At 42.0% G+C, this 27,101-nt stretch overlaps 1 protein-coding gene across 8 annotated transcripts in view; it reads right to left on the bottom strand.

The window, feature by feature from the left end:
- The window catches only part of BCAS3 (BCAS3 microtubule associated cell migration factor), a 293,342-nt gene that overhangs the window by 200,650 nt on the left and 65,591 nt on the right, over window positions 1-27,101 (bottom strand). For all 8 annotated transcript variants that reach the window (XM_084218873.1, XM_084218875.1, XM_084218874.1 and 5 more), the window contains exons 14-16: window positions 23,736-23,869; window positions 16,108-16,372; window positions 1,277-1,427 (exon numbers count right to left, since the gene is read on the bottom strand). In XM_084218873.1, coding sequence (XP_084074999.1) covers window positions 1,277-1,427; window positions 16,108-16,372; window positions 23,736-23,869 — 550 coding nt within the window. The remainder of the gene's footprint in view (window positions 1-1,276; window positions 1,428-16,107; window positions 16,373-23,735; window positions 23,870-27,101) is intronic.

Here is a 27,101-nt window from a genome sequence, read left to right as displayed (position 1 = left end):
TTTCCAATTATCTGTGAAGTTCAGGAATTTCTCCCTGTGCTTGGGGCAGCTGTGTGTCTGTGGCTCACGTTGGGCTCAGTGAGCCCCGTGAAATCCCCGTTTCACGGCAGGGCCAGCAGCGGATTGTTGGACAGACACGAACGGATACACACGTGCACAGCCCGGCTCCTGACTGCCAGCACTCACAGCCAGAGCACCCAGCTAAAGGGGATTTTACAGCATGGCCTGAACTCCAGCACAAATATGGGAATTGCACAGGGAGAGAGGGAATAGCCGTGAGCTCTCGCCTGGAAAATAATTCCCGGTTCATGAAAGGCAAGGGAAAATTCACCTCACGAGCAGGGTTTGAGCAAGGAAGCACTGAAGCAAGGGAGGCAGTGCCTGTGTTTGCCAAAATGCAGGAAAGGCTTAGCAAGCTGTGGGACTCGCAGTTGTTTTGTCCAACCACATGCCATGCTCAGATCTACTTTCCTTAAAAATATAAAAGCACTCCAAAAACTAACGGATCAATCAGATTTTTAACTGGAAAATATTCAGGAATTCAAACAACCAGAAAATGAGAGAGGAAAATTATAATCATCACCCTGTAGCGTTAATTACAATAAAAGAATATTTAAAGTTTAGCAAGAAAAAAATGTCAGCTCTTGGACAGTATTAATTAATTTAAAATTGCTATGGTTTATGAAGCTCATAAAATCTTATAATATACATATTTAGAGAAGCTTTTCCCAAGAAATACTTTGAAATGTTTTATCATGGCACACGAGAAATGCCAAAGTGCAGCTGACTCTGGAGTAGAAATCCACACATGAATTACCCAGTCCAGAACAGTGCAAGAGAGGAAAAATAAGGTCAGGAAAACAGTGGGATTAAGTTTTGCCTTTCTGCTGAACCTGGCTTACTGTCTTTCTAGTTCTGATGGTCAAAACTTGTTTCTGCTTGAAAAGGTTGGAAATCAAAATAAACAAACTTGGGAAAAAAAGTAAAGCCGTATTTTATTCTGATTGAATACAGCTCTGCTTATGTTTCATTCCAATTCCTGGTGTGAAAATGCCTCCTGACCCACCCAAATGAATATTCCTGAATTTACAGAGATTTGTTTTCAGCTTGTATTTATTTATCTGACGTTTTCAGTCTCCTTGTCCTCCCACCCATCTTCTGCTGCTATTAAATTACATACACTGAAATTAAAATAGGGAATAAAACTAATTCTCGCTGATAACACAAATGATTTCCCCATGAATCATAAAGGCTGAGGAAGGTTTGTGCCACTTACCCTGTGCGTTTGGTGATGGTCCCTAATGTCATTGGCTGCTTGATTTGAGCAAGAGGCAACACCACAGTCAAACTTGGGAGAGGCAGGAGCCGAGGATTCCCGGGATTGTTGTTTGTGAAGTTATTGTAAGTGTCTTGGCTGTTCAATTTACCTTGATGGGACAGAGATGCAATAAAACACATTACTGGAATTTTTTCTTCATTTATCATTTCTAAGTCTGCCTGAAGTAAGATAAAAAAGACCCAAAAAAATCCAAAAAAACCCACAAACAAGCTGCTGTTATAATAAAAGAAATAAAAAAATTTAAAACAATCATTTTTCAGATAAAGAAAAAATTACAATGGAAAAACAGTTACTAATTTCACATATGAGGATAAGGAAAGATTCCTTTCCATGCAAGGGAAATTATTCCTGCTGCTGCTGCTGCTTGCCCGGCAGTTTTGTTCACTGAAAAGTTTTCGAGTTCGATTTGAAGGACAAGCTCTGGATTCCAATTCTCTATTTAAAAAAAAAGGAGTAGCTGGAAGGGAATTATTTTCCTAAAGTACCACATACAGTGTTGGTAATTGGAAGTCCTGAAAAGGTCGCTTTTGTTGTCTCTACGGATAAAGACATACAGAATAATCATCTGCAGAACTAAGGCTGGAGGGAAATATCAAGTAACTATGTCAAATAAAGGCACGCCAAACTAGATGTAAAAATCAAAAAAGTATCAAAAAAGTAACAAATTTCATATTCATTCAAAAAGACGAAAATGAAACACAGGTACTGAAAAAAGGAAAGGGAAAACATAGCAAAAAAAGCCCTCAACAACCCTAAATTTAGCTGATTTCAAAGAGGTCTGTGCTGGATGGACGCCCAGTTTGGATACGCTTTCTTACTCGCTGTATCACTCTGTAGTCACAACCTTTCATTCTTCAGTTGGAAAAGGAAACTAGCTCCAAATTTCATGGACAGTAAAGAAAGAAATGTGAAGAAACCAAAGAAAGAAGTTAAACAAAAAAAGGGGCCAGTCTGTTTATAGCAGAATCAAAAGTACTTTAAATAGACAAGCAACCATGAATTAAAAGGTTTAGATCATTAACTTGTTTTTCTGTGCTCCTATAATGCTGTGAAACGCTGGCTTTGTTCTTAATCAAAAGGGAACCATATTGGGAATTAGGTTCCTAAACAACCGATGCATTCTACACAGATATTATACAAATCCCAGGCCAAATCCATACAATCTGCCTCAAGAGCAGCCACCTTTTTTCAAGGAAGAAAAACAGCACAGCAAAGGGTTTCTCACAGGAAGCTGCCTGAAAAGCTTTAATGGTACTTCAGATGGATTGAAAATAGGAAAAGGAAGGCGGAAAAATCTTAATGAATGTCTCATCATCCTAAAGACACTCAATGCTTCCTTCACCCTTCTTTTAATACTATATAACTGTAAGCTTGGGGGTTTTATTTGGGTTTTTCTGCAAAGCCCCCAGACCTCTGCATCTCACAGAAGCACAATAACAGAAATGATGAAATTACAAAGTGTATTTTGTGATAAGTATCCGGCCTGAGCATCCATCAATACGTTTTAAGAGAAATAGAAAGGCTTTAATGAAGAACAAGCCTATTGAAGTTCCCAGGGAGCAGATTTCATTAATAGCAATTTTCCTGCACCAACTTGGAATAAACAAAAAGTAAAAGGGAAAAAAAAAAAACAGCTCAGTTTTAAATAAGACTGAGATGCAATTAATTTTTTAAGTAGTTCAATAATACATTTTTTGTTTTTTTCAGAAATACATATGAATAGTCTTGTGCATTATTGTCTAATTAGTCACTATTCCTGCAGCCAAGGCCTCTCGGGATGTGTCTCCCTCTCCCATATTCCCCTGGATCCACATGGGCACAGCAAACACCAAAGGTATCTACTGAGGGAGCTCCAAATGTCTGTAATTTGTTTTCTATTACTCGTTCAGAATCTAATGATTAACTCTGAACTACTGATCCACAGGCTGGGTTGGAACAGCCCCCTCTCCCCTCTCAGGGCACAATTCATGTCTCAGTGCCCTCTGCTCCCAACTTCATGTGGCTTTCCATATGCAAAGCCTTCAGCTGATTCCATGGATTATTTGCATGCAGAGAAATGAGGAATTTACAGACATCCTTCCTACACAAGGATGAGCTGCTTTGCTTCCAGACAAGTTGAGGACTCCCAGAGCAGTTAAGGATACTCAGAAAACTACTCAGGATTATCTCATCCCTTCGGACATTTTTACTAATTGTAGGAACAACATCTTATAAATTCTTGAGTCTTGAGTCTATAGACTCATATATAAGGACACATAATAAACTCCCCAAAAAAGTAGCAAACAAAAAAAAAAAAGAATGAAAATGTGTAAGAGATATTCTGGAAGGGACTAAAATGTAAGATGATTCCTCTTTGAGAAAGAAACCAAAAAACACCAGGAGGTCAAGCATCTCATTTGTAACTATGTATTTGGAAGTATAGCTAAATCTGATGTATACAAACCTCAATAAAAAATTAACTAAACCAGACCACAGAATGCACAGCACTTCACAGCACAAACATGATAAAAAAATTCTGCTGTGACAAATGGAAAAGCTGTAAATACCAAACATATGTCACAATAACCATTGCCTGCCAACCTGCATTTTCTGCTGCAACAGTCAGTTGCTTCGCTGCAAAAATTATAATTAAAAGTGATAGTAGTTAAAAATGAAAAGTTGGAATGCTACAAAGAGGAGAGAAATTATTTTTGACAGGAAAGTTGTTCTTGTAAATCTGACTACAATAGTATTAAGATGGTGGGGATGATTACGGTTAAAGAAAATCCCCTCGTTTTCTGGTGTGCTGCCGTACCCATCCAGGAATCCCAAAAATTACCCTTCCCTTCCTCCAGCCCTTCCAAGGAGGAAGCTCCTGCAGCAAACAGGAGTTGTGTGCGCACAGGGCAGTCAGATCAGGCCAAAGGAGCACAAAGAATGCAGCCAAGCATCAACATTATTTCTACAGCTCAAGCCGCTGTTGATTCACTGTCAAAGGACAAGCAACAAATAAGCCAAAGTTTAAGTCTGGTAGAAATATCCAGTATTTTTCATCCAGCAGAATGCTGAACTCCAGTTACCTCCCAACATGTGGACAGTGCATTTAACTGTAAATGGCTGGAGACTGACACACACAGATCTCATCCTACAGACTACCCCAGGAATGCTTTTATTGCAATCAATCATCACCATCACAATTCCAGGGCAAACATGTCCTCTCAAGGATCATTTCCAGTGGAGCATCCCACGTAAGAAGGCACTTTCCCCTGGTAATCACCCAGACCCCTCAGGACCCCATGCAAGGCATAGAGTCAAGTATTTGTCTTTCCTTGGGCTGCCATAGAGGAGATTTTCATATCAGAGCTATGCATGGGATACATTCAAGCTAGTCTAGGCTGGTAAATCTCTCACTAATTTTACCAAGAGACTTCCAAAAAGCTGAGGATGCCGTGGCTCTGGAGTCTGACAAGTTTATTTGCAAATGCAGCCTTACATTGGGCAAACATTGCCTACTGAGACACTGAAAACCCAATCCATTGGGTTTGGACCTGTTCGCTGAGAGTCTGCAAAACCACCAGCATCTCGTCCCCCAAAACCTGAACCACTCTTTTCCAGACATTTTATTCCACTGACACTGAAAGGAGAAATGGATTAAGCTGAGGATAAAAGTGAAGGACGAAAACAACAATGGGCTTTGTTGTCAGAGGGAGGGAGCGGCCGCCGGGCCGAGCTGTATTCCCAAACCGGCCATCACCGACAGACTCGCTTCCACCGAGGAAAAAAGGGAGGCTGCAAGTGCCGGACAAAAGAAATCCCAGCAGACAAAGAAAAAACAAATTAAAAGCACCATTATAAAATACAGATGCTATAAGGAAAATAAACTTCACAAGATTTAGTGGGTTTTGACAAAGCTGGACATCTGTGGAAAAGCCATCAGGAGCAGCTCTCCCAGGTATGGCTGGACAGGCTCGGGGTCCCACAGCACCTCTTCCCTCCTCAATCCCTGGGCAGAGACACCCTCAGCTCTCCACAAACCTCAAATGTTAGATCTGTAAGTTACTTTGTAAGCCTGAATATGAGACCAAAACATTTGATCAAATCACACTTTTTAAAGTTTTCAATTTGTATTTTTGGATAAGAAAGGAAAGTTACATCAAGGGGAAAACATTCAAGACTTGCAAGCTTCTAACACTGTTCAAAAAGCAATCAAACAACTGAAAGCAATTAATACAGTTACATGTCCTCCTCTGATCAACTAAGAGCCTTGATGAATTCAGGCCAGATTTCAAATTGATCAGTGTTTGAGCAGAGCACTTGAGGGCACTGCTGTCAGAGATCATCTCTGAGGAGAGAGGAGGAGAAACACCCTGATTTTTTGGCACTACTAATGACACAATTAGATATCCAAATGCAGCTTGGCAGGGACATTCCCCAGCCCCAAGGATTGCACTCAGCAGCAACACAGTGTGGCAAAAAGACTTTATAGGATCCTGAAAGGAAGCCCCTATTACTCTGCTCTTCAGTCCATGCACAGCACCACATTAATGCCACCAAACCACTTCTTATCTGATTTCAAATCAGTTTGAGTCTATCAGTATCACAGATCCCATTTGTGCATGGAAATGAACTCCTAAACCACAGCCGAGCTTAAAACCAAAACTACACCCTCATACCAAAGGGATGCAAACACCAACTTATCAACAAACTGAAACGAAACTCTTTTAGCTGTTAAATTTCAGCATGTGTATGCCAAGTGCTGCAAGATTTTCTTTGGTGTAAAATGTCAGTGAGCAAAGCAAAGAGGACTTGGCCCAGACAATTTTTTTCTGGTAGGAAAGTAATGATCAGAAGGATTTTAGCTTCTCTGTACACTTTATTTGAAAAACTAAAGTGGTATCAAGCACCTCTCAGCCTTATAATAAAATGCTTCTGTGTTGATTTTTTCCATTTTTCTTCCATTACTCCAAGACAAAAAGCTTAGTAATGCAGTGTCATTAAAATTCAAACCCTACTTGATTAGCTTTTATATCTTCCAGTATTTAACAGACTCCATTTCAAAGGGTACCACGAAGTCTACTGACATTAACACTACATATAAACATCTATAATTTGGTAAATAAAAATGCAGTAACTCCAGGCTATGCAATCATGTGTAGCCCAAGTTACAGGAAAATTAACCATGTTTGGCCATTATTTCTGTTTAGTGTAACACTGAGGATTCCTCAGCTAAACATTCCCTAATTGTATAATGCAAGAGAAATAAAATCCTCTCTAACTGGTAGGCAAAAAATGGCAGGAAAAACAGAAGTGTCATGGACATGGTGGTTTATTTTGCTTTGCTTTTTATTCAATACAAAAAGTTTCCCGGATGAGAATGGAAAGCTTCCCAGCTTCAGTTCCAAGACTTTCACCCTCGTTTCTGACCTTTCCTCAGACATGTTCCAGTATAATCTGTAATCTACTACAGTCGGAAGAGGAAACAGCAGCGCCCTGGTGAGAAACGCTGCCTTGTGACCCGAGCAGAGAACCCAGCGGAAGCAATGCTGGCTCACAGAGTCCTTGGAAGAGCCTGACAGACAAACTCAGGAACGGCCCGGGAAACACACCCAGCACCACGAGCCCTAATTACTGCCAAAGTGGGCTTTTGCTTTCATGTTTTGTTTTATTCAGTCCAACATGTGTTATCTTTCTTTGTAGAATGCTAGACATTTTCCTAGAAAAAGTCAGGAAATGAATTATTTTTGTTAACGATCGCCTCTCAATTAAAGTTAACATTGCCATTTCCTTGAATTGTGTCCTATCAAATTTAAACTCATTTCACACCCTAACCCTCAATATTTCCAGTACAATTAGACCCATTAAAGGAGGAATATTATGTCTTAGCTCCTGTACACATAACTACTCAGAGCTAAACCTATCACTAACTTGCTTCCATTGGAATGGATGGGAGAAAATAACACAGTCAGTTGTTTTTGTAACATTTAAATCTGTTTGATATGGAACCTTTGGAAACACAGCTGCACTAAATCTCACAGTCACCCTAGGAGAGCAGAGCTTGCTCTCTGTTTGCAAACAGGCAAGGCATGTGATGGTGACAGCCCCTAAACCAGAGTGCTCGGCAGAGACACGCAAGCACCAGCCCAAGTTTGTCGGTCACTGCTGGGACAGAGTCCCCTGCCCTCTCACCCGAGCTCCTTGAACTTCAGCAACATCCACTCAAAATCTGAACATGGCCTCATAACAGTCCTTTCCTCCCTCTGGAGTTTTTCTACTTTTTTCAGTTTCAGGAACTTTGTCCCTCAGTTATGAACTGTTCCTCTCACTGATACCCAATAATCTCCTCCTTTGCTCCCCAGAGAAGGAACTCCCATGACCCCTTTGCCTCTACCTGGACAAAGATGGATTTCCTTAGAGAACAACCCCTCCACCATCACACACAAAAGCCTGGCATAATAATCATCTTTCAGGACTTATTTAACTAAAAATACTGTTTGTGCAAGGCTCAAGTCCATGTATGGGCAAAACTCGAAATAAACCCAACCAAACTGGTTGGCCAGCTGTTGGCTTCAGGATTTGTGCAGGCAGCGGCGGCAACGCTTCAGCTGGGCTGGTCCAGATGGTGTTACCAGCCAAAACAGCCAATCCGGCCACCCTCTGCTGGGTCCTCTCCAGCAAAGGCCAGGGCCAAGTCCATCCTCTTTGAAATAGACCTTGCACCTTCAGCTCTCCACAGATGGGAAGACTGCAAGATTAGTTTCTCACAACTACTACAGGTATAGCTGCACAGTATGCTGCAAACAAGCACGAAGGAGCAGTGCCATCCTCCCCAGCACGTGGCTGTAAGCCAGCTCTGGGCCAGAGGCTGTGGCTACCACAGCTCTGCACTGGAGTTTGCAAACTCTTGAGAGGACAGGACTGTCTGAGCTCAGACTAACACTGCACTAATGAGGTTATCGTGCAGGCAGCCTCCGGGCGCTGGGGAGAGGCTCTGTTGCTCCGATTTCTTGCACATGGGAATTTTGCTAACACTGTCTGCTGGTGAATGATGAAGCGCTTGAGAAAACAAGAATGCACTATTGCTGCCCCTCGTCGTGTCCATCCATCATAATTCACATCAGCACAGATTTCAATTCAAAGCCTTCTTTCAGAACGGCTCCGAGATGCTTCAGCATTGTAAACTTTGGAAAATTTTGTTGTCTCAGACTTCTCTTCCAAATGATACAGAATAAAATTATCTTTATGAGCTTAATGTTTTTTGTACTGAGACAGCAGTCAGAAAAACTCATCCACTGGTCACAGGAACTGCAGAATGAACTGGGCTGGGAATTCCTGAAGGACATCTCTGTGTGCAAATGCGTTCAGTGAGGAGATAGGGAAAGTTTAATGGCAGCCCCTTACCCAAAGGGCTGAGCAACTACAATTTATTTTGATGATAAACTACATGTTAATACACCTGTGATTTTTTTTCATCCTCACCTTTCCATCTCTGCCCTATTTTTCCTCTGGTTGCAACCATAAGAACAAATATTTTAGCATCCGAATTCAATCCTGGTTGAATACACGAGATTTATCCCAAGTTATGTGTAAAAAAAAAAGAAGTGCCTTGAGAACCACTGCATTTGAGAACTTGATAATAATATCCATGGGTAATTATAATAAATGGCTTGTCTGAAACACCCATAGGATAGGAACTGAAGCAATCTGTCCCTCTTGCACCCACCACACACCCTTGGCAGCTCTGCTCTTTTACCCATGACCGTTGAGGATGTTTTCTGGCTCCGTGACAGCATCGTGACTCAGGTCATGAGAAGTGTCAAAGATGCATTTCCTTGAGATGGGAAAAAGCAACTGATTTTAACAGCCCACAGGGGCTAAGCGAAAAAGAATAAGCTCAATCAGCATATTTAAGGGTAAAGATAAACCTTTTAAAAGATAGAAGTATATTTTATTTCTAATCTTAATGCTTACGTTTCTTTCCATAAAGCATTTACATTTTTCAGGCTACCAAAGATGCACAGTTGATTAAATGCCTTACTTAAGAATAATAAACTGGAACAAAAAAAGAGGGCAGCAAGGGCAACACCCATTTACTGCATAATCCATCACCAATCACACAGACAGAGAGTCTGATTCAGGCTGCAGACACCAGGGAGCAGCCCTGGATTCCCAGAATACCCACTGCCAGGGGAAGCAGAAGGTGTTTGGGCTTGAACTCAGCATGGCCATCAGATAAAATGATTGTTCCCACCAGCTCTTGCCCCATTCCTTCCCCTTGGTGGTTACTTACATGGAGCTTCACATGCTTTCACCTTCCCTCATGCCAAACCTCCCTTGTCATGCAACACCCTCCATACTTAAACCTCCTCCTTCAGCTGATACAGTCTCTTGAAAAACTCTAGAGTCTACTTTCTCACCTTCTGATGCAACATACTGCAGGCTTGTATCAGGTGAGCAAAGCTACTTTCTGTCATTTCAGTGATGGCAGCTCCCTTGAGCCACTTACATTCCTTGACCCACCAACAAATGTCTGGACTGCAGTGGCTCCCCTGTGCTAGTCCACTCTTCTCCTGACCTAATTCCAGCCTTTCCCTTTGTGCTTTGGCCATGAACCATGCAGAGAATCTTTCCTGCGTCACTCCTTCAGTGACCAACTCTTTTCAGCTGCACTGTTACTCCAAATCTCAATCCTAGTGATGGCTTTTATGCTGATCACACTCATTTCAGCTGTACACAAGTGTACCTAACTGTCTGAACTGAGGCACTGAGAAAATGTAAAGTCAAGCATGTTCTTTCTCATAGATCATTAATATCATTATTTATCAATTTCCAATTGGCAACAGCACAACCCGATCAAAGCCCTGCATCAGCTGCAGGATGTCTTTACTACTTGCAGAGTGCAAAAAGGAAATGCACTAGCCTGTCTTTTATGTACCTGGTTAGCTGGGGAGATTTGCAGATGGAAAAACATGGGTTTACTGTAAACTAAGAGGGAGTAATCAAAGGAACAATTGAAATAACCATAGAATCACAAACTGTCATTCAGTAAGTCATTTCCAGATAAACATTTAAAATTCCAGTTACTACTTTGTGGACTCCCTCAGTACCTGACTCTGACACATCAGCACTTGACCCTCTCAAAATTTCCTTCCATTTGATGTTACCAAGACTGAAATCATCCATCTTGACAGGAAAACTTCAGTGGGACGCTCACATCTGTGGCAATCCCACTCCCCTCTGCCTTCCCCCTTCCCTTCACCTCATGATCCATCTCTGCCATCACGGTCTCCTGTGCGCTGCCAATTATTTCCCCTCTGTCTGTCTACCCACAGCCTCTCTGAAACAGTTTGCCCTGAACACTGCTACAGCATTTGCTGTGCTAAATCACTCAGTCAGAGATTTTTACACTCCCTCTCTCCAGAGCTGCAATTCCCTTCTGATGTCCGTCTCCTTCAATTTTCAATCTATCCAGAATATTTGAAACTTCTTTTTCAAATATCAACACAAACATGTCTCAGTCTTCGATCTGTGCTGTTTACAAAAAACCTGCTTCAGAAACACTTGATGTACAGACATGAACTCCCCTTGTGACAGAATTTATCAGTCTGCTTCCCTACTTATCTGAAGGGAATGTATCTTTTCCTTCTACTTCAGGAACTATCCAAGATACACCACCCACTTCTTTCACGCCACTGATTCTCTACAGATTATTAAAAAAAAAAAAAAAAGGAGGACGGGGGGGGAAGGCAGTTAAAGCACAGCAAACACAGCTTCCTTAAACCCAACAAGCTGCTGGCCAATTCCCAAACTGGTGATTCCAGCTCTTCCCACCTCTCCTCCCAGCCCTCCACATGACACCTTCCATCACCACCACTGGGACTGCTTAAGAAAGAAAGAATCATCACAGAACCACAGAATGGTGTCTAAAAGTCACTAGCAGAAAATTCCCACCAGGTATATTAATTTTTTTTGTTTTTTTCAACTGCCTTAAAACCGTGAAGAGAAACTTCAGGTGAAGGCGTGAAGAGAATCGCTCGATGCTTCAGGCAGCGCAGAGAATGTGGACGGTTTCTATTTGCAAGTAAATAAACATTTACGATGCCTATGCGGGCAGCTCAGTGCCTGTGTTGGTGAAAAAGAGAGGGGTTTATCCTCGTCGCCACCATTAGTCCGCGTTCCGGCGGTTCCCCGCCAGGTGCCCCCTCAGGGCCGGCCCCGCCGGAGGCGCCATGGCCGGGGAGAGGGCGCCCCCTGCAGGCCCCGGGCGGCGAGGCGGGAGCGCCGAGGGAGCCGGCGCGGGCGGCGCGGCAGGGGCGAAATCCGCGCTGAGAAACGGAGCTGCAAAAGGAATTATTTGAAATTATTTGAAATGACGGTTAAAGTAAAAAAAGAGCCGAGCGTGACGCTGTGGAGAAAGACGACGATGACACAAATAGGAATGTTAAAAGCACGATAAAACAACGTGGGCCGACGCTGCAGCTCGCTCTGCTGTTTCCGCGCAAACTGCTTCTATCGTGAGACGCTGCAAAGAGAAAAATTAAACTTCACAGAGAGTTTTTCAAGAACCGATGTCAGCTCGTGTTCACAGCGTTTCGTGAAGGAAGTGCCTTCCAGTGCTTTAAGTTATTATACAGTTAATTTTCTTTGAAACTATTTTTGTCTGCCTCTCTCTAAATAGGTGGTTTCTTAAGTGAGTGTTACTTAAAGGAAACCAATCTGTTTTTCAGGAAGGGCTGATGATGTCAGTCCTTTCAACTCTGCTTTCCCATAAGAATTCTTCTAGTGAAAGGAGTTTCACTCTGGGAAATAGTGAAAAGTAACGTGAAAATATGTAAAGCATCTCAGGCTTCATGTTTATCAAACTTCCAGTTTTACGCCTGGATTTTAATCATGTTGTGATTGTGACAAAAGAAGGAAAAGCAAAAGAAAACTTTTTGATTTTTAAACTTAGAAAAGATTTTGCAATGAAAAACGTGCCGTACTAAAATATTTATAAAGAGATAAATACAAGCCTGAATACACTGTATCAGGAACAACATGGTTTTTTAATAATTCTAAATTTATATACTCCCTCTCAGCATTGGTATTAAATCTGAAACAGAGCCACGGCGTATTATGAACAGTTTTTTGGCAAATAAATAAATACTTCAATCCCCAACGAAATGCAAGGCAAATTCAGAGAGTATCATATTATTATGGAATATTTTTAGTAGGTGTGGATGTGTAGCTGTAGATCCAATGTTAACTTACTGGATTATTATTTGTTCTGGTGCTGGAAATTCCTGCAGCCAAGAGCAGAGAAAACCAAGCGAGCAGAGCTACACAGATTTATTTCATTTACTGGTGGTGCCAGAATTAGTAACATTTTGTAAATTTTAATTTGCAGGATTAAAATAATTGGAGTTATGTGTAGTATTCAACCGTCCAAGTAAAGCAGTGCATTTTTACAGCCAAATGCTCCTTGCTATTCATATGTGTCCTGAAGAGAACACGGAGAAGTTTGCAACACCAAAGACATTGCTCTGCTTTAACGACTCATCCCTTACCCCTCAGAGCATACCTGTGAGACAGGTAAAGACCATAAACCAAATTTTATACAAGTAAAATGGTCACATAAGGCCACACTTTACCCTAATGTTCACCCCAGCAACCAACCGATGTTGTAGTAGTCTTATAACAGTAAAAGCCCATAAAAGGATCCCGACATAACTCAGATATTCCTGACAACACACTCTGGCAATCCAAGGGAATGACAAAAATACAACCTCGCTGCATTAACAGACAGAACAGCCCCAACAAAATCTCTGTCAGCTATAAAAGGTGCAAAGGAAATATCTCTTTATCATCCTGAATTTAACAGTTTACTTCATTCTGCTGGAAAGAACAAAGCCAAACAATGATTCATTTGGAAATGAAATCATCCCTACCCCCAGCAAAGGCTGACATTGCGTGGGTAAACAGTCCTAGGGTGCTCCAACACAATGTAAATACATTGCCTTGCTACTATATACACAAACAGTTGCAAACAGTTTCATTTTGAGACTTGGAGGAAAAAAACAAGTGAGAAAAATACCACAGAGCCCAAGCTCTGAAAATATTTACAAGAACAAAAGCTAATCACAAGTTACTATCAATAAGTTACAATTGCTAAGCAAAAGGGAAGATAAGACAGATATCAGCATAAAGTTTAAAAGCAGTTTTTAATGAAGGGTTTACTGAAAATTGGAAAAGATGTAAGAGGAAAATTGTGATGACGTGACTCCACACAGAAAAATCCTCCAGTTTGCCACAATCTCCTCTGAATCAGTCACTTAATCAACACCTTGTCCCAGAGCAGTGGTGCTCTCCAGGACATGGTCTCTGGCTTTCTTTCCATCATAATCATCTGCACTTAAAGGGGTGATTAAGGAACATAACAGTTTTTCTTCTTGAAGAAAGCTGCAAAATTGAACTCATTCCACACGTGGGGAACACAGAGATTATTACTGTTGTCACACAGCAGAGAGCTGACAGACAAAATCAGCTGAATAAAATTCACCAAGGGTTGCAGAGCGACTTACAAGCAAAGCAAAGAATTAAACCCAGAACTGCTCTTTTCTGTTTCGAGTACTCGTTTACACTTCTGTCACCACACTGCCGGGACTCCTCCAAACAACAATAATTTAACATTATAATACGGTAAGGAGCTGCTACAATCTGAGTAAACACATCTTAGCTCACAAATTAAAATAATCATCGGTCTCTGACTAATCCTGCTGCCACACACACACACAAACACACAATCCCTCTGCTGAAAGTCACTCCAAACTTCAGGGGTCTTTCACAAGTTGATGATAAATGGCTTTTTATACAAAGCTTAGAATAGGGTTCAATATCCTGCCTGCCTTCAGCCAGGGGAACTGAAAGATTACTGAAATGAAAAAGCAGCAATAAAATTACTGAAAATATTACAGTATTTTACCAAATGGACTCTTTCAAACACAACTATTTTTTTCCTTAATTTTTTTAAGGCATCTGTGCTAACTCCTCAATAAATCCCCACCAATTTCTCATGGAAAACGTTTGTATGAAGTTTTGCAAGTTACCAACACACAATCATAGCACGTGTCCAACTTCTGCACTGCGGAAGTGATGAGCACAATCTGGGTGAAGTCCTCCAGGAATCAAAGTCACTTTCCTGCCTTAATTCTCAGCACCCATGTGCAGACTTCCAGTGGAGCTGTTTGTTTAAACAGAGCTAATTTTCAAGCAGTGGTGGCTGCACAGAGATCTTGAAAGAAATCTGATTTATTATCTTTCAAGACAAACATCTGCAAACTGAAGCCCCAGAACTCCTGAGACACTCCCCTGAAAGCTGCTGCCTTTCTCTGTGACTCGTCCATGCACGCCTCTCCTACCTCCACCACTGAGCATGCTGAAACTGCTGATTCTTCTTTTTAAGAAGTGTCAAATCTATTCAAAACTTCAAATGTACCTCAGAGGATCGTAAAGGCAACAACTTACTGCAATTTCCCTTGACAGAAAATAGAATTGGCTGGGTGATAGCCACAAATTGACAGTTCCTTCCTCTCCTCTCCATGATGTTCACAGTTACAAGTAGTTGGATGTGCCATAGCAAACCTTTGGAGCACTCCCCAGCCTGCTTCAGGCTGAGCTGTTGTACAGAGATGAGAGGAAGTGAAATGGTGGATACACAAGTGTCTCCAAAGAGGAAGAAAGTTCAGAGCACGTTTTGGGTGCCTTCCAGTGGCTCCAGGCAGAAGACGATGGCTCCAGAACAGCCATGCACAAACCTTTGTTCAGAAAAGTCCAAGAAAGGCAAAAATAGAGAGGGTTGTTCTGAGACAAGTCTGGTTCCCTTAATAATCACCAAGTCATAAAACAGTTCCTTTGATTCAGAAATCCCACAAAGGTTCTCTCTATAGCAGAAAGCCCAGCACATAGTTGGGCTTTCACAAGAGCTCCTAATCCTACTCATAATTAGGGAAGAGGGACTGTTCCTGGCCATTTTTAATACTCTCAGACTGGAAAAGGGTGGCTACCCCAAACAAACTGCTATTCAAACCTTCACTTCCATGGAACTTGTGACTTACTCTCAACAGAAAGGAGGCATAAGGATGCAGCAAATCATGAATGCAAGCAAAACAGCTTCTAGCACAGACCTCATGAAAGAGGAAGGCTGAAAGGAAAGATAAACTGGAAAAGCTGAGACATTGATCATTTTTGAACATTTTTTGAAGCTCCTCTTTTCACATCCTTTGAGTTTCTCCAAGGCACATCCACCACAGGAACAGGATGGACAGATCAGTTCTTACAGATTGTTTTACCTTTACACAATATTTATCACCTTGTTTCCACACACTCACAAAAAGTAGACACAAACCTGCGCCATCAGCTCCCCACTGCCTTGTTCCCACATTTCTCCTCAAGCAGTACTATTGTAGATATCCAGATGTGCTTTGTGATCACCAAGGCAAATGAGCAATGAGAATTTTAGGCAATAAAATTCTTTGAATACAGACCACTTTACTGACTGTGCGCTACATGGAAACAAAACTTGAAACCTAAAGATCCCCAACCTTTCAGTTTTGAGTAGAAATTATTAACACATCTGTGATAGCATCGTTTACTTAAAGCAAGCTGCAAAACTAGAACTGTCTTTCCGAAGCGTTTCCGCCTTGGCTCATTCCTGCAGTATCTGCTTACATCACATATTTTTGCACAGTACCTACAGCATTTTATGAAATCCATATTCTCCTCATGACAGAAAGAAAGGAAGAAAGTGGATTTACCATGGAGAGGGGAGCCAGAGGGGCTGCTGGACAGGCCGGGCACGGGGCTGCAGCGGCCGCCCTGCTTCGACGTCAGCTCCTGCTCGATCTCCTCCAGCCCCGCGCTCTTCTGGAAGCGGCTCATGCGATTGACCACCCGTGGGGACATGTGAGTCCTGACACAGGGCTGGCCTCCGTAGGGATTGATGGGGAAAACGTGCGAAGTGCCTCGGAGTGTGCTGACCACCACCCAGCGGCAGTCGTGGCTGAAGGAGATATCCTGTACCTGGAAAAAACGGGTGACAGGGGAATGAAGCCACCAACGTGCACACCTCCAACACAGGGGTCGAGTCTCAAACACAAATCTGAACTGGAAATGGGGAAAAAACCCCTCACATTTAGGCAATAACTTCAATTTTGGTGCATTTATCAATGGACTTAGTATTCAGTATATACACTGTAATTCACAGCTCCAAATTTTGTGTACGTTTCAAAATATTCCGAGATTATGAAAACAAAACATGCTGCAAAGTGCTGCAGAAAGCCACAAGATCTTGATGTAGTTTTCAAACAGAATTTTGTTCTAAAAAGAGCTGGGAAATTGTTTAAATTACATGTTTTGTATTTGCTTGTTTAATCTTCAGAGATTGCCCAAAAACGGGAAAAGGGAGGGATGAGAAGAAAAGGGAGAGATCTCACCACTGGGCCTGATTTTGACAAATACTGGCACAAGTCTTATTTTAGCTTAAAATGGTCAGTTTTGAAGCAAATATAAAAATACAGTTAAACATTTTCCACTAGGGCTACTCCTTGCATAGATCTCAGATACGAAGTCCAGAAGGATTTAATTCTCTTTCAAGTGCGCTTTACACAACGCTTTGATGGAAAGCAAATTCTTGTTCCTGAAGGAATGCTTTAAAAGAGAGATTAAAGTTTGTTTCCAAGCCCGTCCTGGCAGACAACTCAAGAAAACAAGTAGTCAAAGTTAAAATGATTTATCATAGAGAAAAAAAAAGTCCTGAAACAATTCTTCCAAAAATGTTTTTAAAGGTAAAAGCTGACTAAAAGGAACCGTGGACACAAGTGGGATTTACCACGGCAAACAAACATATAGAGGAAGGATTAGTTTTCATTATATTATTAAACAGCATAAGCTAAATAAAATTCTTTAAGATTTCACTGAAGCCAGTTTTACAATGCACTAGGTACTCAAATTGGAGTAAACACTGATAAAATCTTGACAAATATTCCAGAAATGCACTCCAGCTATTCCAGACAAAAGCAGCAAAGTATTCATCGAAGTGCAAGTTTCCAACTGAGCCTGAAGCCCCAGAGATAAAAAAAGGATTTAAGTCTGGTGACTTGTGACAAGATACTTGATTGACAGACTGTCACTACACAAAATGCTTCATCAACATTACTGAGATCAGCTAAAACCAGTGCTACACACCTGCTCCTTTCAGTCCTGGTGACATCCCCAAACGAGGCAGCTCAGAGAGCTCCCCAAACCTGACAGCTTTGGCACTTCCAGGATTCAGCTCTGAAACACTACAGCGCAGCACTCGGAGCTCCAAGCTTGCTTACCAAGTGTTTCACCTTAACAGGTTGCTCAGAAGGGATTAAAGACCCCACAGAGATTAATAAGGGCTCCAAAAAAACCCCAAAGGCCGTGGAGTCAGGGAAAACGATGGCTCCAAGAGTATTTCAGTACTTGCTGTTAAAGTGGCAAATTCTCCTGGTCAAAACCAAACATATGAAAACTGTGTAGAAAGTGCCACTCTCAGTTACAACAGAACTATGAGATGACAGAGAAAAAATTCCATCTCTCCGTAGCATGCAACAAAACTGTGTGTTTCTACTTTAGTACTCAGTTTCCAGTTGGCACCCTGAGGATCATGTTCTTTCAAAAACTACACACAACAGCCCTGGCAAATGACAACCCCAGCCAAGAAGCTGGGAAACAATCACTACAGGATGTTTTTTTTCCCTCAGTGTAAACACTACACAGAAAAAAGAATTCCTGATCTACAGGAAGAAAGTGTGGAACTCCGTAATCCCAAATGCTCTCTTTAAAAAAGCGCTCACAAATACTGGCTGCAGTCAGAGCGGGCATCCTGGCCATGGCTGCTTAAAACATGGCTGAAACCTCAAAGGCAGAAGGGTTCTAATGCTCAGGAATAACATGGAAAAAAGTGTTGACAGAAGAGTGTGCAATAAATAAAGATTTACAGGAACAGAGCTATGAAACCCTGCTCAGCAGTGGCAAAGAGAATTTTGGAGGCTGCTGTTCCATGTGATTCACCTATTGCTCACTGGTCTCAAACAGCCTCATTTGTCCTTCACAGAAACAGGAGGAGCAGCAGAACCACAGGCAGCCCAAGGAGCTGATTCAGAGAATATTTCCAATTCCAAGGGCATGAATTAAACACGCTCTCATCAAACCAGCACAAACCCATCTGTGCAACTCAAAGGAGCCCGGAACTCTCCGGGAGAACTGGAAGAAAGCATGGACCAAGCTGAAAGGACAATGCTCATCGTGGCAGTCTCAGAAACAACTTCAAAAATCAGCTGTGTCCATGAATAAAGCCTTATAAATTATGCCCTGGGCCGTGCTGTTCCCCACCACGTTCCTGTACATTACGCTGAGTTCTCGACTGCTCAGAGTATAAACAAACTGCACAGTGGCCCATTAGTGGTTTTCAAGTTTATGCTAAGCGTTGCAGTTTATTGCTGTTCTTTAGGTTAATGTACTATTATTTCATGTATTTATAACATATTTCTGGATTTGTTGTTAATTATGATGTAATGTTTAGATACCAAAGATCAATCAAGACCCCAGAGTGTTTACAGATATATGTTAATAAAGTACAAAGTACGGCAGATCTCTCATGATGCAAAGTTTATTCCATAGCTCAAGGTCAATGCCACATTTAGTACTCACATCTGTATTTTAAAATTTTATCTATCCTCTTCTGTCTGGACCAGTAAAGGGAATTACAGACCTGAGATTTTGTTTCGTTTGGGAACCCCTAAGTTCTGTTCAAATTCTTTTCAGTCCTAGACTCTCCATCTTTCTTGCAGGCTCCCTTCAGGTACTGGAAGGCCACAAATGCACCACTCCAAAGCCTCTTTTCCAGGCTGAACAATCCCAATTCTCTTAGCCATTCCTCATATAAGAGGGGCTCCAGCCCTCTAAACATTTTGGTGGCCTCCTCTGGACATCCTCCAAAAGGTCAATGTGCTTCCTGTCTTCTCCTGTTTCCCTCCAATTACTCTTCTGTGCTTTTTTATAACTTCCACTTCTCTATTTCCCCATGTTTTGAACATTATGATGTAAAATCCTCCAGAAAACAGAATTAAAATGTAGCTACCACTCACAGCCTGCCCTGAGTGACACAGTCAGGTAATTCAATATACAGAGTCCTCCAAGGACAGGGCACATGTCAACAGCTCCACTGCGGATCAGATTTCAATACTGTACGGATCAAAAATAATTTCTGAATCACAGAATCACAGGATGGGTTGGGTTGGAAGGGGCCACAGAAGCTCATCTGGTCCAACCTCCCTGCCCAAACAGGGTCAGCCCAGAGCACCCGGCACAGGACTGTGTCCAGGTAAATCACAACAGAAAGCCAACCTCACAATGCTGAACACTGGATTTCAATAATAATGATCAGAAATAAAGCACATTTTCATCTTCCTAGCACTCTTTTTTTCCTTCTTACCACCCCTCTGTCAGTTTTGTGGAGTCACACCAGGTGCAATCTGTATATTCTTGCGCATTTTACTGCATTTAATTAAACCTGGAGAATAGGACCAGCAGTGCTGCAACAGGAACGTGACCTGTTCATGATCACTGTGCTGTGTCACAGAGAAAAAACACCCTGATTTGAAGCACAGGACTCAAGTATTGAATTATGCTGTGCAGGGAGATGGCAGAAAGAAAAAACCACTATCATTAAGCAATGAGAAAGAGCAGCAGTCCCGAGGAGGTAAGGGTCAAAATAAATTAGAAAACTGGTCTGTATGTGAATTTTTTTGGCTGAGAAAATTAAGGAAATTATATGGCAACAAACATAAATGAAAAAAGAATAAAATCATGGTCTACACAATATGATTTATCAGACCCACACAGACCCAACTGCGTCTCCCCAAGTCCTCAGCACTGATTTCAGTTCTGTGTAAAAGCAAGGGCAGAATGTGGGCACAGAGATTCACGCGAGGCTTTTAACCAGAGCTGAGCTCTCTACCAATGACTGAGCCTGCAAATGCTGCTCAGGGCTCCAGCTCCCCAGGGCAGCCAAGCTACTTCTGACTGCAGCAGCTTCTTCTTGGCAGCTCCCATCTGACACTGATCAACTTCCCCAAACCAATCCTGATTATTTCAAGCCCATCCCCAGCTTCTTTCCTAGAAATGAGAAAATCTTCCTAGTTTTACGGAGTCTATTTCAATAACTGCAACTATGAACATGTCACAGACAGGAAAGAATTTCTCATGGCCATGAAGATTCACATCCCATATCTGGAAGTTGTTCCAATATTTCACTACCTGGGCACAGGGTGTGACACAAGCTTGAACAGTCTCTGTGGAATCACATCACTGAAACATTTGTGCATTCCCTGGAAAAGCATCACATCAGTGTGCAGCCAGGCTGGAATGTTTTTATCATTCCCTGTTTACCTTCTCCAACTGAAGTCAGTTCTAGCTGCAGTTTGGGAGTGGGAATAACAAGAGTCTGACAGAGTAAAGGATTACAGAGGAGCTGGCCAGCGGCCAGCTGATGCTATCGTTACGTTTATTTGTCCTAGGCTGAGATAATGCTGTTTTCAGGGATTTTGCTTTTGCTGTTTACAATTTCAGATCAAAGAGAAAGGATCATCAGGTGACAGGCTAACTTTCATCTGCAAGTAAATGAGCTTCCTCAGTTCAGAACATGCTATGCCCTCATTAAAAACCTTCCAGAATGCTCTTGGGTAAAAATATGAGTGCAGTAAGTGTTGCCTCACAATGCAAGAACTGGAGAACAAGAAAATGTATCCTTAACCAAAATGTGCAGCACATACACGTGCACATTTCTCCTCTTCACAGCCGAACTGTGTGAGCTCAGCTCCTCTGAGAGGTTCAGCTCCGACTCAGTAAAATACAATGAACCTTCCTGGTGTTACTCAGTGCTGCTCTTTGTCCTCTTAAGGGAAAAAAATATAAAATCTAGAGCACAAGTGGCACTCAAAAGCTAAAAGATCTTAATCTGGTACAACCAAACAGGGACTTCTGTCTGTGTTTGCAGAACAGTGACTTTGAACACTGTGACCTTGGGACTCAGTGAATTATCTGAGCACTTCACATTCTGCCATGGTCATTGTCTTCACAATTCCCTTCTGAGGCAGAGGTCCACCTTCCATCCCACCCCATCTTCATCTGAGTCACAAAAAGGAGATTTTGGGAAAAGTGGGGTGAAGCTCTGTCAGCCAAAATCTCACATACAAAAGCAGAGCTGATTTCAGCAGGGACATTGAAACCCCACATATAACATGGCCATAATGATGATGTTTAAACAATTTATAATGGGTACTAGCTAAACAAATTCTGACACTGATAATCACTCATGTCCATCAACACAAATTAGAACTTTTTATAGCTCCAGTACAGAAGGTGACCTTTAAGACCATTGGCCTTGATTCACAGTTAGTTTTAAACCAGAGGGGGAAAAAAAGAAAAAAAGGAAAAAGGTCTGGTAGCAAATGTATAAATACTGTTCTAACCAGACAGGAGGTACAGAGGCTCCCAGTGTGGGCTGCACTGAGAGTTTTATATTGAACAGTCTCCAAAATTCTTGTCTAAGGCTCCTCATACATGAAATTCATACAACAAAAGAGCAGCACCAGCAAACTCTCCTCTCATTGAACAGCTACAAGTGCTGTTATTCCAAAAGAAAAAAGTGAAACAATCCCTCATATTATATACTTCAATTATATATTTCAAACTACATGTATTGAGAATCACAGGTACCAATGCAATATTCTTTAATTATCGAGGGAGCTGTGAAATCCACCAACACACCTCAGACTGGTAAGAATTTTCTCCATTTTATGCCATTCCAAAAGCTATACTGTTCACATCCCAAATGAAAACTGTGTGGCAAACTAGGAAAAAATTTTACTATGTTGATTCTGAGAATTTTAATGCAATGCTTTCACAGAGATGCTAATACTATATCCCAAAAAACAAAAAAATCCTTCTCTAAAACATGTTCTGTTTGGTTTCCAGTGTGTGCCTTGAAAACAAATTTATCAGCTGTAAAAACCAGAAGAACATCTTTGTTCCTCATGACTGAAGTCCTGTGCTTTGGGTTTCAATATTGAGTCTTTGTATGAAGGGAGAACAAAAATTACTCTAAAACATTAAACACCTTCTAGAACATGCCCAAGTAGATGGCAGAGTATGTGTATACACGTGGATCTCGCTGCTCTTTGTAATATTTATAAAAACTACTCCTTAGTACTATATATATTATCCCAAATGAACAGTTTTTCCTAATTTCCTCTCACTTTCCAGACTGGTCACTCCTTCTTATAGTAAACCATTGCCTGTAACAGCAATTCCACTTTTCCAGAATGGCAGCAGGAAAGCTTTAGAGTATTTAACTACCAGAAATGTAAATTCACCCAGTTCAAAACTTGATCAACCACTGCTAAGTTCAATAAAGCTTTCACATTCCACTTGGTACAAAGGTATGGTGAGAAACTTGAGAGAAACTGCTCAACTCCCAGGGAAAAAAAAAGGTTTGAAGGAACTGTAATCAGGTACCAGAAGCAGCCAAGCTCCCCGTGCAGGGTCACAATCCCAGAGCCCCAGGCTGTCCCTGTCACTGTGCTTTACATCTGCCAGGCTGCCACAAGTCTGTGTTCCCCGTGTGTAATTGCATCAGCAAGTGCAATACTCATTTCTTACCCTGTGGTGACATTTTTATTCCTGTATTTAAAGCAGGTTCCTCAGCAGTTCCTCAGTTCCAAAGGTGAGGCTCTGCCATGAAGGACTCAAGCAGAACTCGCTCCTGCCACAGGCGCAGCCCTGCCAGGGAGAGCAGATCCCTTTCCCCACCTCACAGCAAATCCCTTCACTGAGCATTGCTTAAAATACAATCCCAGACTTCTCCACCCTTGGATAATATCCTAACTTAGCCCTCCATCTCTGAGAGGGGGATTTTTCAACAGGGAAGTTAATCTGGGGAGTCTCTGCAGGTTCCCCCACAGTGCTAAGAAAGTTAATCACAGCCTTTTGATTAACTCTTCCTTTCAACTCTTTAATTGTCTGTCTGTGGCTTTTACCACCAGAGTCAGGCAAACGCTGACAGTTCCTTCACGGGCACGAGACAAATGTTGAACATGTTACATGAGAAAAGGTTAAGTGCAAACACAGCCAATAATCGGGGCTCTTTGGAGGCAGTGCCAGATCTGAATAAATCTGACAGCACCTCATTGCAAAGGGCAAGAATTTATTATTGTCCAGGTTAAACGCTCTGCTCTTATCCCTTCTGTGGCTGGAGCACAAGAAAGGCTCTTTGTGTGCTGAAACAAACATTAAAGTGCCAACATACACAGAATGTATAAGGTGTCTGGGGATTATTCCTCAGCAGAGTTTAACTTACTTTGGCTTCGGTCTCTCCCCTGTGAAGTGTGTACAAGTGATGGACGGCACTTTGTGACGACGACCAAGGATGTGTCAGGATTTGGAAAACATGGAAATCATGGCCTAATGTGTCAGTGGTGACCAGCAACATTCCTGGGTAAAAAAAGGAAAAAAAGAAACACAAAAGCACAAAAGATTAATCACTGCAAAAGAAGAGGCTCAAACTGTCTGTCTAAAAACCACTCAGTGTGGCTTACATTTGGGGTTTGGAAACAGAAGAAAACACAGAAAATTACTGAATTGAAAGGGATTCACCTCATAAAAATGAATCAGGACTTCAACTGTAATCATATTCACAGTACTACTACTTAAGTATTAATATATTAAGATAGTATTACAACACAAATCTATAAAAACTTCTGAAAAATCTGAAGATTCCAACTAAGTTTGAGAACTGTGTGACTAATATGAAGCATTGAAGTGATGCATGTTACAGCAAAACCCCCAAATGCTCTTCCCTGGGCAAGAGCCAGTCTAGAAAAGATTGATGTCTCCACAATAACAATTTTTGGAAGAAGAGATTATCAAAATCCAGCCAAAACAGGCCATACCAAAACAATCCTGAAGAAGCATCTTCCTTATAAATGAAACTGTCTGATTTATTGGTGAAAAGCAGAGTTGAGAGCTTTCCAATTAAACACTACATGAGGTACCAGGTTCATTGAAAACAGGTCACTGCTGAGGTACTGAAATGATTCCATTAGATCAACAGAGCCACAGTAACTTATATTTGCTATTTACTTTTTTATACCACAATGTCTCAGTCCATAACCCAGTTTAAAACATTTACAAAGATAGTTGAAGTCAATTTGCCATAAATTTATACCAATTTATACAAAAAATTAAGTATTTTTGTACATACAAGGGAAATACAGCATCATGGCAGAACTTGAGATTACAGTAACAAACTACAGATTTATTTTTCTGTTATTAACGAAATTTAATAGGTTATCACCCAAAGTAACCCTCTGACATTTAGTTCCCATCAAGTACAAAGTGATTTTAGCAGTTTAATAGTGACATTCTAAATAATTTTCAAGGTACCCATCTATTAAAGAAAAACCAGGAATTCCCATTTAGGTCTGTTGCAACATTTCTCCACATAAAGCACTACTGAAATCTTTTATCCTGCAGAAAGAGAACTTAGTCCCCATGTTTTACATGACACTTATTCAGAGGATAAATGGCTATCTTATTTCTGCCATAAATGAGTGTCCATTGCCTTCATTTATTTACAGGTGATACCAGAAATTGTTTTTCCCTCTGCTGCCCCAGATACCAACAGCACACACTTGAAACCTCTCACATGTTACCACTGATTTCCTACCTTATGACACTTGGAAAATTTTAGGATTAAACTGTAAAAAGCATGCCAAGCAGCAGAGTAAAAATTAAGTGTGATTAGCTTTTCTTTGGGACACCATTTCATCACTAGCTTGGTATCCTGAGTGTTTTCCCTCCGTGGCAATCCTGGAATCCAAGAGGTTGGGTCTTTAGGCCCAGAGAGAAAAATTTCTCTTTTCTTCCTGGTCCTTTAGGCCCAGAAAGAAAAATTCCTTTGGCCACAGAGGCTGAAGGCTTGGCCCTGTGGGTCCAACGTCCTGAAACCCCTGCCAGGGTGCACCCTCAGAGCCTGCGTGGCACCAACAGGGCACAGCTCAGCTTCTCCAAAAGCTCTGCAAGAAGGACCCTGTGAAGGCAAACACACAGTTCCAAGGCTGAGGCCCACCAGCAGCAAGGTACAAAATCCAAATTGCTCTCGGAGACAAATCTGCCTCCAAGCTTTCCCTCAGCTTGACCACTGAGGCTGGCAGGGCCGGGCCCGGCGCGGCCACCCACGCTGCACCCAGGCATTTCCTGCAGCTCGCACAAACGCACCAGCTCACATCTGAGCTCAGCAAGATTCCCTCCAGCAGACACACTTTTACTGTTCCCGGCTGTTCCTCCGGCCCCGAGTGTTAGAAATGAAAGGGAGTTTGTTATGGAGCTGAGAAATCCGGGAGAGCGCTGGGGTATTATGTTTGGGCGGTAAGGCATGTGAGCTGAGGTTGGTCTGGATGTTAATGTTGGCTTAACTGGCAATTTCCTTGATTTGTAGTGACTGTGTTGATAGGAAATACAGCTCAAGTTGCTCCGGTGCGAGGCAGCCAAGCCTTTCGTGTGGGATTATGCACACAATTTGCATTAATTCTGTTCTGCAACATCACAAACTACACTTCCCCTCTAGTGAAGTGTGCGGTCCTCAATAATATATAGCATTTCCAGCAGAGAAAGCTGGAAGCAAAGAGGGGTTTGTGTGCTGGAATTGGGCTGCTGCTGTTACTGGAGCGAGGAGATTCCAAAAGATCTAATTCAACCCAGTAAGAATTTATCTATCTTCTCTATTCCCATGCTTGTCTCTCCTCATGCCTTAGACAGCTTTATATAGATGTGGAGGTGCTTTTGGGTCCTCTCTCTTTTTCCTGATGGAAAGGACCTTTGGAGCAGAAGCTGGAGGAGATAGATCCATAAGACTTCTCTGAATACTGAGCAGACAAGCTCTGCAAACAGATATTTTTTCCTACCCCAAGGCTTGAGAAGTCTTTTATAAACACAGACCCAGGGCTGAGTGCACCCAGAGATCCCAGCAGAGCGTTCTTCCTGTGGATCTCAGCACACGGCACGATGCACTCAAGAAGGTAAAAAACCCCTAAATCTGCCAAAAGTCTGTCTGGAACTGGAGACAAAACGCTGTGTAATGATCCCAAGCCAGTGAAAACACAGGATCACCATCCTTGTTGTCCATGCAATCCATGGGTGTTCAGCTCAGGGGGATCCGGTTTCCAGTGCTGGCGAGAGCCGCAGGTGTCTGCGGGTGGTTCAGGGAGGGTATCACCCCCTCTGCTCCTCACAGGCTTCTTCCCAACCCTATAAATGCTCTCTTCAGGCAGAGCAGGGCTCACTCTGGGCACAAACACCAAAACCTGTGGCACAAGGGGCCCCAGAACCCATGGTGGTCCCTCTTTGTTCCTTCAGTGACACCCTGGATCCCAACAGGCACAGCTGTGACATTCACCCCTCTACCTGCAGCTCTGAGCAGCTCCAGATGATGCTCCCAGCTCTTGGTTCCATGTGTGCTTTGCCTTTGGGTTTTCTGGGTTTGGTTTGGGGTTTCTTTCCTCTGTTTTTGCTAACTTGGAGTACAGAGGTGAAAGATAATACATTTGTGGTTGGAAAGGAATTGACTTAAAAATAGAAAGATGAGTGGTATCTGATTTGGCAGTTTGTGTCTAATCTAAACTCCTGCTGCCTGTCCCGTTTGGAATAAATGCATTTATTAGATGAA

This window comes from Fringilla coelebs (assembly GCF_963513975.1).
Source record: "Fringilla coelebs genome assembly, chromosome: 20".
Taxonomy (NCBI): Eukaryota; Metazoa; Chordata; class Aves; order Passeriformes; family Fringillidae; genus Fringilla; species Fringilla coelebs.
This window is presented reverse-complemented; position numbering and strand designations above follow the sequence as displayed.